At 48.7% G+C, this 14139-nt stretch overlaps 1 protein-coding gene across 1 annotated transcript in view; it reads right to left on the reverse strand.

Annotated features, from left to right (window-relative positions):
* Positions 1-12449, reverse strand: part of LOC142583696 (sodium-dependent phosphate transport protein 2B-like) — a 30019-nt gene extending 17570 nt beyond the window's left edge. The window contains exons 1-3 of the mRNA XM_075694184.1: positions 12290-12449; positions 11188-11303; positions 8355-8457 (exon numbers count right to left, since the gene is read on the reverse strand). Coding sequence (XP_075550299.1) covers positions 8355-8457; positions 11188-11303; positions 12290-12449 — 379 coding nt within the window. The remainder of the gene's footprint in view (positions 1-8354; positions 8458-11187; positions 11304-12289) is intronic.
* Positions 12450-14139: the final 1690 nt, after the last annotated feature.

The following is a 14139-nucleotide window of genomic DNA, read 5'->3' on the forward strand; positions in this document are numbered from 1 at the left end:
TGGCCCAGCGAGTACCTCTAGTGTATTGACGGCTAAGTGAGATTAATTAAATTTTAATTTGAAATGGGTGAATACCAACTTTTTCGAATGCGAATCGAATGCTAAGTACTGATCATCGAATCGAATGCTCAAACGCAGACGCATATGTTCACAGCTTGAATTAGAATTTGGGTATAATTAGGTAACGTGTCTTCAGTGAGTAGGGCATAAAAGATAGCCAAGCGCCAAGGACGATGGATAAGTTTTACAAACAAGAGCCCAGAATGTCATTAAAAATCTGCACCAATAGCTTCTCAAGATATTTAGAGCATCGTTACAAACAAGTTTTCCAGTAATGAATGGCTGCTGTATGACGATAGCTTTCTAAAAGCGCTAAATAAATGGTTCAATTTTAAATTAAGAGGTTTAACGTGCCAAAACCGCGATGTAATTTTGAGGTACGCCGTATAGTGGGGGACTCCGGATTGATTTGACCACCTGAGATTCTTTAAAGTGCACCTAAATATAGATACACGGGTGTTTGCATTTTGCCCCCATGGAAATGCGGCCGCCGTATCCAGGATTGTATCCCGCGACCTAAATAAATCGTTGCATTACTAGACTTTCAAAAACGCTGACCGAGTGCAAGCAAAAATCACAGTCGTCGTGTAGGCTTTCGCCGTGAAGCCGGAAACAAAGCTTGCATTACCCATTTTGTTTGTGGGTTACTTCGAAAACATTTGTCGCTTGCTTCCGAGAATTTGCGACACCATGTTTAGTAGATGGAGAACAATAGCAACACTTTAACAGTTGATTGTTGCAAAATATTTGGTTAGCTTCAAGCATTCAAAAATACCAAATAGTTCCTTTTCAAATCAGTATAGTTAGTGTGCAATATTCAATCCGTATTCCAACATTCGAATATTCGTCCACATCTAATGTTCTACACCTACAATCGCTCGAACTCGCCGCGGTGGCTTAGCGGCTATGCTGTTGCGCTGCTGAACGCGAGTTCGCGGGATCAAATGCCGGCCGCGGTGGCGAACGCATATCGATGGGGACGAAATGCAAAAACGCCCGTGTTCCGTGCATTGGCGGCAAGTTAAAGATTCTCTGGTGGTTGAAATTAATGCGCAGATCTCCCACTACGACGTGCCTCATAATCAAATCGTGGTTTTCGCACGTAAAACAGCAGGCTTCATTCGTAATCGCTTGATCAATTCACGCCGTTTTAATGTTCCCCGACACCATGTCCACCGAACTGAAGTACATGAGTTATTTCAGTTAAGCGAGCGTTGTGAAAGTATATTAAGCATCGCAACGGGAAGAAGACAAGAAAAAAAATCTAACTGACGATCAGTTGGTTGACTTCACGGAAATGCGTTAGCATTAATCATTCGCAAGCGTCTCTCCTGAAGGTATGCCGGCATGCGATCACGCCGAAGCGCGACGTCACGCGCCACCGGCAATCGTATTGGCTCCTTAGGTGTGACGTCTCACCATTCTTTCCGTCACAAACACACGCCCCATTTTACCTCTTTCCCGTATCCACTAGTAACAACACATATATTTTCTTAATTCTTTCCTCTTCTCCCAACGCCACAAGGTAACCAACGGACGCCACCAAGTTTTTGTTGGCATGAGCGGTCTAATGCTGACGCATTAAAAACTAGATAACAACCACAACAGGTCTTGTTTTAGAGCCCAGCTCGTAATAGCCCGTTCCTGCGGCGAGCGCCGGCGTAACCGAGCGAACGAGCACAACAGTGAAAGATGAAAGAGCGAACGCGGAGCGGAAGATGAAAAACGCGAGCCGCGAACGGCGGAGAGGCGGAGACCAATGAGAGCGGCCCCTTCAGTGATGTGCACACGGGAAACTGGTCCCATGCGGACCCGGCCGACCGCTCGTTTCGTACTATCGTCTACTCGCGTCAACTCTCGCTCACGCTTGTTTGGTTTGATTTATTCGGTCTTGTTCGCGCTTGTTTCGAATGGTTTGATTTGCGACTGTTTTTTTAATCTAATGGTATGCGCGATGCAATTTGTGTAGTACATTCTGGAAGTCAAGCTGCACCAGCGATTGGACTGGAACCATCGATGAATCATGTATAATAGCCGATGCGCTTGACCTCTGCTACATGTTTATCCAATTGTTTGCCTCAATATATAGCGAAATGAAAACACGCATGTACCTTGGCTCAAATTTCGCATTAGGGAATAGCGTAGTAGTCGGCGATTTTTTTTCGTGTCCTTTTCCAGTCGCTCTGGTTCAATATACATTCAAGTTGAACCAATTGGCCATAATCAAGTTCCTACAAGCCTTGTGATGCCGTGACATTGTAGCGGCATCTTGAACGCTTTCGCACTGGCGACTCGCTTGTGATGATGTCTATTGGTTCTCCAATTAGAATAAAAGCTACATGGAAGCCACTAAGAAGCGAGACCTGATTAGTTATTTTCTTGTTTTGTTTCAGGACAACGAAGAGCTAAAACGTGCATTTTTCTGTCCATTTGTGCATGCAAGTAAACAATGGTGAAAAGGTGTTTAGTTTTCCCCGAGTATTTAAGCCTATACTATAATAGAAATGCTCCTTGGTTCAATGCAATGTCAGGCACTGGGAAAGCTATTGCATCTGTTTCTATGACCTGTGCTGCTGGTTTGTTAAGTAATGGAGCACTGAGAGAGAGCAAACATTTTTATTTTTAAAAAGGAGTAAGAGTGTGGGAAGTACCCCTAGTTCGGGGTCCCTAGAACGATATCAACAACCGCACGGTTCCGTTGAACTAGAGCCCGGCGGACCTCGGAAGGCCCGCCGCCGTGGGCATCTTCCCACAGCTCTTTGGTGCGGATGGTGTGCAGGATAACTGGCAGGGGAGGGAATAATTTTGCGGCGCAGTCCAGCGTGACATGGAACGCCACGGGGGAGTTGCCACAGCCCGGGCAAGGGTCTGCATAGCGGTCACGGTAACATTTATGTAGGGAGAGGACGTTGGGAAATGTGTTTGTTTGGAGTTGGCGGACTGCCACATCTGGTGTGTAGTATCTTAATATGTCTCCGTATGTGAATGGAGGGCCCACCTGATCTGCACTCCCATTTTCGTCATGCCAGACAGCTCGGAGGGTAATTTCTCGAGCGACCGCATGTGCGCGGTCATTACCCGACAGTGAGGCACGGCCAGGTGTTCGGAGCAAGTGAATGCGTTGTGGGGCAGACGTGTCTGTGTTTGGTGACTGGGGTAGGATCTGGAGAGCCGCCTAGTGAGTGTGAGCAAAAGACGTCTTTGACTGGACCACCGAGCTTCCAACAACTCGCCGAGTGTGGTATGCGTCCCTAGGGCTAGCAGACGTTTCCTGGCGGTGTAGTGTGGGAGGCCGTGGGCAAGCTTGGTTGCCTTTCGCAGCATCGCGTCGACCCGTACCTTCTGCGACTGGGTAAGTCTGTCGAAGGGAAGGTAGTAAGTAATGCGACTGATCACGCAGGCCTCCACAATGTGCAGTAGGTCCTGTTCTCGTAGACCTAAGCGCCTGTTCGAGACCTGCCGAATCATGGCCAGAGTATGTTCGGTCTGTCGGGACAGTGTAGTTCGTCTTCCCGTTTGCTTGAACGTGTAGTCCAAGAATGCGAGCACGGTCCACCTGGGGTACAGGAACGTCATCCACGTACACCGTGATCTTGGGTGGAGAGGTGATGCTACGCGCGCGTATGAGAACAATCTCGGACTTTGGTGGAGCATAGGACAAGCTGTCCTGTCGTACGTAAGCGGTAACGATGTCGACGTCCTGCTGCAGTCGATCCTGAAAGGCCCCGTCTGACCTTCGCGTCGTCCATATCGTGATGCCGTCTTCGTAAATCGCATGCGCAACATCGGGGATCTGGTCGAGCTGTTCAAGTAGTCATGCGAGGGCGATATTAAATAGAGTGTGGGACAGAACTGATCCCTGCGGGGTACCGCGACTTGTGAGACGAATTGTGTCCGACCGATGTGGCCCTATCCCAATATTGGTTGTTCTGACGAGCACAAAGGAACGAATGCAGTTATACATGCGGCCACCGCAATGTGATTCAGCAAGATTTCGAAGAATCAAGTCGTGTGCCACGTTTTCAAATGCTCCTTTTAGATTAAGGGCGAGGATGGCCATCGTCTGGGCACGAGACGGGGGCCCGATATATACCTCTTCCTTGAGATGTAGAAGCACGTCCTGCGTGGAGAGATGTACCAGAAATTCGAACTGTGAGTGGGAGAAGGACTATCGTTCGAGGAAAGATTGCAGACGCCGTGAAAGCACGGGTTCCGTTAACTTTCCGATGCATGAAGTAAGGGATATCGACCGTAAGTTTTCTACGGCTATGAGTTCGCCTGGTTTGGGTATTAGCGAAATGTCAGCATGACGACATGCCTGTGGGAGCGTACCCCGAAGCCCATTATCATTAAATAGGTATGTTAGATGATGTAGATCTGAATCACTGAGGTTTTGAAAGGTGGAAAATCTGATATGATCTGCCCCTGGGGCCATGTTTCCACGGATATCTTGAAGTACCACGCGAACCTCACCGATTGTGATGTCCGCGTTGAGTTTCTCGTAAGGTTATTCTGCGAACGGGTATTCGGGATACTGTAGTTGTGGGCCGGTAGGGATAAACGTATTTCTAGCTCTTTAAGAAGAGCAGACGGATCGTCTCGGTACTTTTGTATTAAGCTGCGTAGGCGATGAAATGTTTGTGCCTTTGTAGTGCATGGATTCATGAGTGCGCGAAGTATCGACCATATTTTCGCGATTCCCAGGATGCCGGAGAAACCTCGAAGAAACCCCGTTAGTTCTGCGCGAGAGCCTGATCATATCCTTGTGCCTCCTGCGAAATTTGGTCGATACGCCGGCGAAGTTTGCGATTCAGGCGTTGGCGTTTCCAGCGCCGCGTGAGCCCTCTACGTTCCTCCCACAGATGCAGTAGGTGCCGGTCCACGTCCGGGGTTGCAGTTGCGGTAACCAGTGTGCGCGTACACGCGTCTAGGTTAGCAGAAAAGGACTCGAGCCATTGCTCGTGTCCTACTCATTCAGGAGGTGTCTGTCGACGCTCCCTGAGCCACGTCCAATCCGTGATCCGCACCTTGTGCTCAGGACAGTGTGCAGTGTGCAGTGGTAGGGTAGTGGCCACGATGTAATGGTCTCTGTCTAGATGTTCATCCAGAGGACCATGTGCAATCACTGGTCCTGTATTTTTGGGAAAAGTAAGGTCAGGGAATAAGTCACGTGTGACGCTGTTACCTAAACGTGTTGGGTGCCCTGGGTCCGTATGTAAGGTGTATATCAAGTTTCATATGTGATCCCAGTGCCGAATTCCTTTGGTTCCAGATTTGCGGTACCCCCAAACTATACGCGGAGCGTTGAAGTCACTGCATACGAGAATGGTGCACCCAAGGCGTCCAAATTCTATTAGAAGGCGATGAGTGTGTGCGTGAGCGCGGAGAACTGAACAGATTTAATATGCAGAGACTGCGACTGTTCTTGCCCTGTGTAATGAGTTCGAGAACTTGGTGTGGGATGTCAATGTAGTATGGGAGTTGCACGTTAAGTTTTTTATACTAGGGCCCCCACGAGTGGAGAAGTACCCGTAAAAGTGGTGAAGCCGGATAGAGAAGGGGAGCCGTCTGGTTCTTGTAGGAGGATAATATCAGGAGGGTGCGTGGACATAGCATCTTACAGTTGCAGGGATGCCCTTTTTTGACGGTATCATGTGCAGTTCCACTGCCAGATCGCGATCTGCTGCTGGCTAAGCACTACCATCATCTTCGTGATTGGAAGCGGCCTGGCGTGAGTATGGGTCCCATCTTGCACTTGTGAGGGGTGGATGGGGCCGCGTGGACTGGGAAGCCGACAAGGAGGTGCCTATAGAATCCGAACGGGAGACTAACTCGGCGAAAACGGCGTGTGTCTGCTCGTCTGACGCGTGTATAACGGTAATGATTTCCTGCCGTAGCGCTTGAGATTCCTGCCGCGCGCTCTCTATAGCTGCCTGTATTCTGGCGTTTGTGCGCTCTATTGCAACGTCCAGCTGTGCATTCATCTGCGTGTAACGCGCCTCCATGTCACGGCGTAGCCGCGCGATTTCGGGGAAAGGGTCGTTGTTGGTGTTCGGTGAGGGAGTGGAGCGGGACGTGTTGGTGGAGTGAAGATTGGGGCGAGAGAGCTGTGCGGGATCCCCCGGGGAACTTACCTGCCGAGTGCCGCCTTGGCATTAATGTTCTCCGTGGCCTGTGGCTGCTGACGGCTGGGATAGTTGCTGAGGTTGCCGGTTTGCTTAATTGTGCCTTCTTGTAGGGTTGGGGGATGCCTGCGATGCCAGGGCAGCCTGACGATATACGTGGTTGCGGGCGGAGGACGACTAGGAGCGGGATCGGGAACGGGACATGGATTTCGCCCGTGCATCGGGGTGGAATCTGGACCGCATTTTCGAACGAGACCCCTCGGCTTTGTTAAATGACGCTCCAGAAGCAGGGGTTGTCGCTGACGAAGGAGCCGCGCTGGCGGAGACCGTCAGTTGCCGCTGTTCATCTTCGATGGCTTGTTTTGGCCCAGGCTTGGTTGAAGGGTTGTCGCTGGCGTCGCGGGCACTTCGCTTCAGTTCTAGAATGATCCCCTCCCCAGTATTTACACCGGGGTGAGCGTGGGTGTGATGGGACAGGGTTATGGATGCTGCACTCTTCGCAAATGATGACTTCCTATGTGGGGCAGTGGTGAGCTCGGTGTCCTAATTTGAGGCACGTCTTGCAGACCTGCTGGCATGGACGGTGTGGGTAACAGCGGAGCTCTGCCACAAGAAATCGGACGAAGCGTGGTACACGTAGGCCCTCGAAGGTGACTAGTGCAGTACTCGACTGACCCATCATTCGAGCCTGTAATATATCTATACCGGACGCTTGCATCTTCTCTACCTGCATATGTGAGGGGGCGCCTGGTTCCAGTCCCGGAACGATAGCCTTGCACGAATCATCTGGGGCTGCTAGATATGCGGACACCGGGTAGGTGCCTTGGCTGATTTAAAGTTCCTGGATCTTCAGCAGGGCGTCAGCGACGTGTGATGATAGGGTGCTTACTACGGGCAGGTTTTGTTCTGGCCGGGTCCTTAGGATCAGGTCTCTCCGGTCATTTGGCCTTACTCCGGCCGCTGCCCAAAACGCGGTGGCCAACGTTGGTCTGGGTCATCCATCTAATCTGAGGCCTCCGAGGGGCTGGAGGATAACTTTTTCATGTCGGATGCGAAGAGGAGGCAGGCGCTTTGGCCCGCTCTGCTTGGGCTCGGTGGAAGCGTGCTCAGGTGCATTCTGCGGGAGCGACGCTGTCTCGTGGGCAGCATCATTGCGCGCTCGTCGCTTGTTGCGGACCACCTTCCAGCAGGCACCGTTGTACGCTTCATCGTCTGGCGTGTCTGTGTCGATAGCGAAAGCTGTATACTCCTCGTCCATGTCCTCCCAGGTTGCGAGTCCTTCGTATGTTCTGCTACGGGAACGCTGACAGCATCATGGTCGCTCCATGCCCCGATAGTTGCGGGCTTGTCGGTTGTTGGAAGCGTCTCTTCGGCGTCGCTTAGCATCGTCGGTGCCATTTCCTCGTTAGCGTTCTCCGAAAAGGTACATAAAAGCGGTAATGACGCTACACGCTGCCTTGCTACAGGGTCATGGCTGTTAATGTCATTAGTAAGAACGCGAGGTGGTGTTCTGCCCGCCGTGAGTGGCCTCGGTGCCTCGGCGCCTGCTGCGCGCATTCTTCGTTTAGAACAAAAGACGCGCTGACATGCTCCTCTTCCAGCCTCGGACTGCTCTGGTGAGCAGCTGCACGGTCGGCTTAGTCACGGTTTTCCTAGCTCCGATGAAGAACGGGCTCCGTATTGTCGCGATCCAAGTCAGTGCAGGGTAGCTACATCTCTACCCCCCTCCCCCCTCCCCACATGCAGTTGCTGTCGTCCTCCAAATTCTTATCCAATGATATGCGCAGAACGACAGGGCAAACAACTTCGGGATATCCTCTGCCCTTTCGACAGCACTATAGCGGAGCAAAACATTAAGAGCGTCGGACCACGTTAAGAAGAACATGGGAAAGGAAACGGCTTCCGTCCCGAAATCAAGCGCCGACGAATGTAGTGCTGCGGCGGCAAACTAAATGTTTTTGCGATTTTGCCTTTTCAAGAAAGAGTATACAGGGAGGGAGTTTATATATACCAAGTGCAAGAATAAACTCTGACTACACCAACACGCCGGGTTGGATCATTAAAAGCACCGTTACGTCAACGTGCGTCGAGATTTCTAAGGCATCAGCCATTGGTATTCCAGAGTTATGCATGCTTTTAACAATCAAAGTCGCCAAACAGGCAACTCACATTTGGCGACACATTCAGTGCCGTTTTTCAGGCAGCACTGCTTCAGGACGGTGCCGTTGTGGTCCTTGCCCAAGGCGATGTCTTTTATGACGTGGCTGTCGAGCTACAGAAAGAAAAGAAGAAAACAAGCGAGCGACTGCTAAAACAAAATTACACCGGTAGAAATCCTGCTTCAGTTTACAGCACATTGATTCCATGTAACATAAGCACTAGCAGAGCGCAGTGATTATATATATACATCAAAATTAGCAACGTTCACATGCCTTAGAAGCAACCTATGATAAATTTGGACTTTTACTGCGAGCAGCAGTTATGAGTTGGACATTGGTCCGATGGTGTCCACCGCGCTTGGCCACGAAAATGGTACGACGTCAAAAGCAAAATATCCGAGCACGTGGAAGTGGGACCGACCAACGATCATCAAGTGCTAGGTCGAGTATTTTAATCACTACGTCACGACTCCTTACTCGAGCAAATTGGTGATACTCGCATTTTTAAAATTACGTCATTGAGTGTTGAGAGCGAACAAAATATAGAATATATACTTTTATTTTTGTGCGTATCCTTGGTGAAAGAAACCGTGCTTCACCCAAGACTCTTGCTCGGCTACAGCGAAGTGCACATGAGAAAATGTGGGCCTGAAAGTTCAAGCGAAACTACATCAAGAAGGCAGAAAGTTTTAGACGGCCATTGGAATGCACGCTGTGGTTTCTATGAGTTTAAAGTGGTTTTCCAGGTCGCACTGGTGTTCTCAGTTTTCCGATTGCACTGGCAATTTTTAATAGAGATCATGTGGGAGTCTCAAACGTATCGGGTAGCCGGATTACTGTTCAAGGTCGTTTAGTTAGTCACTGGAGTCCTGGCATTTTCATCGTTCCTTAAAGAATGTAGTTTCCATTTGTCATAATGGAAATTCGGAAATATGAGACGCCGGTGTTACGAGTACCTACGAAACTATTTCTTCATTTCGCTGGGAACCGTCTGTTGCATTCCTTAAGTACAGTTCAGTGCTGAATCGTTCGCGATCGCATATCGCACGAAATGACATTTGGTGGTTGCTTTCTTTCTCTTCGGGTTCTGTATTTCTCATAATTTCCAATTTTGCCCTAGTTCTTTTGTTTCTAAGTTAACATCTAAGCATCTAACTTTTCGCATTGAGTCCTCCAGTTTAACTCATCGTATCTACACTATAACAGACATCATTATAAATTTTCCCTTCGGAGATTCAGTAGACTGTGCACGCTCAAAAACACGTTGAGGCGCACTATTTTCCAGTATATTTTTGCACACAACACCGCTAACAACAAACGTAAAAAAAACGGTGTCGCACTGAAACAATAACGACAACGCGTCGCGGTAGGTTAGTGGCTATGAGGTTACGCTGCCGAGACCGAGGTCGCGGGTTCGATCCCCACCGCGGCTACTGTATTTTGATGGAGGCAAAATAAAAAAAAACGCTCGTGTACTTATATTTAGTTGGGCTTAACATAATCCCAGACACTCGACAATAATTAAGATCACAATCACATCGCGGATTTATATTTAGTTGGGTTTAACATAATCCCAGACAGTCGACATTAATTAAAATCACAATCAGATCGCGGATTTATATTTAGTTGGGCTTAACGTAATCCCAGACACTCGACATTAATTAAGATCACAATCACATCGCGGATTTGGCAAGCGACATTTCGAATTAGTTCTTTCCTAGAATTAGTTCTTTCGACCATGCCATTTCCTTCTACGCATGGAGTGCGAGGTACCAGTACTGCGAGTACTGCCCGACCAGCCAGAAACGGCACCTCCGTGACTTCCAACTTTGCCATTGTCTGGTGGTTCGTCAAAATAAATGTACGCGGTGTTTCAGTCCAGCATTTAAAGGTGTCTGCGTTGCGCGTCCGCAAATGACTGCCATGCACGAAATGACCTGGACGCACGGTTTTCTTATAAAGCGGTTGTTGTCATGCGCATCTACTCCTTCACCTATCCTCATCATCGACTATGGTTATTATACTTTTGCTCCTCCATGCCTCCTTCGCCCTGCAAGGAAGCATGCCAGAGAGTACGTGCTCATAACAACCTCTCTGACTATCCACGAAATAAAATCCCTCAACACTGAAATTTTGGATGGAAACTAAATATTTTTGGTACGTGAATTATTTTCGCATACTAATAGTACCTTTCAATTTGGACCTTAGTTAAATATTCATCAAATAGAATAAGGACGTAACCTGTCCACATAACTTCTCAATAGTTGCCTCTGATGCTTTAGCTCAAATTAATCCTTGGAGAGGACGGAGGACGGTCCTCCTCCCGTGACCATCCCTACATTAAAATCATCTTTAATTTTTCAAATTAAATTAAAAATAAAAATTAACAAAATATAGAATATTTACGTTTATTTTTGTGGTTATCCTTGGCGAAAGAAACCGTGCTTCACCCAAGACTCTTGCTCGGCTACAGCGAAGTGCATGGTCGGAAATGTGGGCTTGAAAGTTCTAACGACACTAGATAAAGGCAGAAAGCTTTAGATGCCCATTGGAATGCACGCTGCGGTTTCTATGAGTTTAAAGTGGTTTTCCAGGTCGCACTGGTTTTCTCAGTTTTCATATGGCACTGGTAATTTTTAATAGAGATCATGTGGGAGTCAACGTATCGGGTAGCCGGATTACTGTTCAAGGTTGTTTAGTTAGTCAATGCAGTCCTGGCATTTTCATCGTTCCTTGAAGAATGTAGTTTTCATTTGTCATAATGGAAATTCGGAAATATCGCCTACAGTTACTTTACGGGCTTGAAGAGAAAACTGTCGAAGTTTACCGAAATGCTTTTTCACCTGAACAACAAGTTTGGCGAAGGGCTTGGTCAGTGCGTTCAGGTAGTTTGACGTCTCCAGTCGCTGGCCTCGGTCGACGATGTGCACAAACGAGTCGGAGAGTTTCTCGAGCATGTCTGCGCAGTCACGCAGGCCGAGAGGAATGTAATTGGGGATGCCTCGGCTAGCCCCCGGCCTGGCCCATTAAACCCAAACGCTTTATGCCGCACGGAAAAATGAATAAATAAGCACAGATGGATGCGCTAAAGAAAACAGCACAGTTTATTTTGCCCCCTTAGGCCAATTGAAATACTGGGAGCAAAAAATTAACCAAGATGAGCCGCATAGATTAAATGCCAACGAAAACGTGAAATCTACCCCATACCAGTGCTCATGGAACTGCTTCAACGACCATCTCTGCGCGAGCACAATAACAATGTCACAATCTTTTAAGAAGGGTGTCTAGGCATTCACTGTCGCTCCTGTGCAGACGCCTACACGTTACAGAAAAAAAATTAATTTGTGTCAAAGCTGCTGTGTTTGCCTCCGAGAAGCGTTATTGCCGTGGACCAATGCAATTAACCACTCCGCGAAACATCAAAGTGTAAACCCCCAGCACCGATACATTAATGTGACGTCAAGGAATTCAAAGTGTTTCCCCGAACTGTTTGGCCGCACTAAACACTACGGAAACTTGTTCCATCTTGTTCCGCAGTTCCATGTTTGGCGCCATCAGACTACAATTAAATCCATGTTTAACGATTACAGGTTAAATAGGCTCGAGCAGGCACCCCGACGTGCTGGTGCTTACAATTGTCTTTGGTTCTCGCTTGTTTGCCGGTTTACCTATCCCATCGTCTCATGACAAAAGTGACTTTTATGGTATTCTAGGAGGATAATTTACTACTTCCGCTCAACTTATTTTTTTTCCATACAGTATCCCCTACCGCCGTTTCCTCCCAAATCCACACTGTCGTCTTCCAGTTTCTTAGTTACACCAATCATTTTTTTCGCGCCATCACTCGCATATTTCTCTAGACACTGTCGATTCGGGACGGTGATCCCTGGCATGCGTGAAAGCACGTGACGAACTAACGGAGAGAGAGAGAGAGAGAGCACTCACTGAATGCCACTTCTATGGGCAGCAGGACGAGCACGGTGAGCCAGTTGAAGATGTCGTGCACGGTGGCGGCGGCGAATCCCCGGCGGAACTCGTCGCGACGCTTGACGTGCATCAGCGAGATCATGGTGTTGGTCACCGAGGTGCCCACGTTGGCGCCCATTATGATGGGCACCGCATTACGCACCGACAGCACTGCGAGAGGGCACCGGGACGCGAACCCCGTTAACGGCCATGCATTCGCATCGCAAAAGGACACTGCGCAATCGGCTTGTGCTCTTGGCATCTAAAGGGCATCTAAAGGGGTGGCATCTACACTAACGTGCTATTTGTTACTTGCTTTTTATTTGCGGGTTGTATTACTGTCTTCTCTACACCTTCCAAACTCAAGAAAGCGCGGTAGCAGCTCTAGCAGCTGGCACGCCTTCACGCCTGTGGTGTTGCTGTGTTACAAGCACGATCGGCGATTTATGACGCTTGTCGAGGGAAACATGTCGATGGGAGGTGTATGTACATATAAGTACGATGCATGTGTAATGGAATACGCTTAATATTTCTATACCACTTGCTTCACAATGGTCCATGCCCTTTTTGGGGATTAGCCAAGCATGGGCTAACATCCAGTGACCCAAGCTTAGCGCAGCCCAATTGTAGGAGAATGTTGAAGCCCTTTAAAATATCATTCCCCATTCCTATAAAGCGTCTGCTTGCTTTAATTGTACCTACGTGCCGACAGAATACGCACATGTTTTATATCTAATTACGTAGAACCGCAGTCCGCTCACTGTCAGTGAACTGTGCTAATCGAAGTTTAAAGCTTATTCATTTGGCGACCAACTAACGTACTCACAACCAAACCCCTCTTAGGTGTAGGAAAAGACAGCGCCAAAAGGACCGATAGTCAGCACTAGAATCTTCGACGACGATACATGAAATACAAGCCTGGCGACCGTGTTTGGATTTGGATTCCGATACGCCGACGTGGACTTAGTGACAAACTTTTAGGCCGCTATTTCTGACCCATACAAGGTCATCCGATGCACTGGCGCACTCGACTATATATGAGGTCATGCCAGACGGCATTTCGCTATCACAGCGGCGCCGCTCGCTACCTGAAATAGTCCATGATGCACTGGTAACTCTTCGGTTACCAGCGCTAACGAACTTTCGGACTTCATTCTTGCAGTCTGAGGTTCCCGCGCCAGGCATCCTAAATTCATTAGCCAACACAACGCGTGATGGTCGCTGGCGACTTTGAACGGCCTGTCAGGTTGCCTAGGTAAGGGCGGAACTTTGCTGTAGCTCAAGCAATGGCGAGGCATTCTTTTTCGGTCGTAAAATAACTGTCTTCCGTTTTTCACAGTGATCGGCTAGCGTAAGCTATAACCCGTTCAAGTCCGTCTTTACTCTGGACTATAGACAGCACCGAGGCCTAGGCTTCTGGCACCATTGTGGATTTCTGTATCGGCGTCCTCGTTGAAGTGCGCAAGTACCGGTGTCGACTGCATGCGTCGCTTGAGTTCTTGGCATGCGTCGTTTCCCTCTTGAACTTAACATCACATTTAGCTAGCTGTGTCAGCGGCTCACGAATGCCGTGAAAAGTACTTGACAAAGCACCTGTAGTAAGCCCACATGCCAAGGAATCTGCGCAGTGCCTTCTTGCTGATGGGCTGCTGGGACTTTGCGATGACAATTCTCTTCTGTGGGTCAGGGCGGACTCCAGAGTTGCTAATGAAGTGGCCTAGGAACAGAAGCTCGTCGTAAGCGAAGCGGCACTTTCTTGCCTTCAGAGTGAGCCCTACTTGATGGCCTCTAAAACTGTCGCAAGCCGTCTAAAGTGACCGTCGAAATTT

Source organism: Dermacentor variabilis, chromosome 5, assembly GCF_050947875.1.
Source record: "Dermacentor variabilis isolate Ectoservices chromosome 5, ASM5094787v1, whole genome shotgun sequence".
NCBI lineage: Eukaryota > Metazoa > Arthropoda > Arachnida > Ixodida > Ixodidae > Dermacentor > Dermacentor variabilis.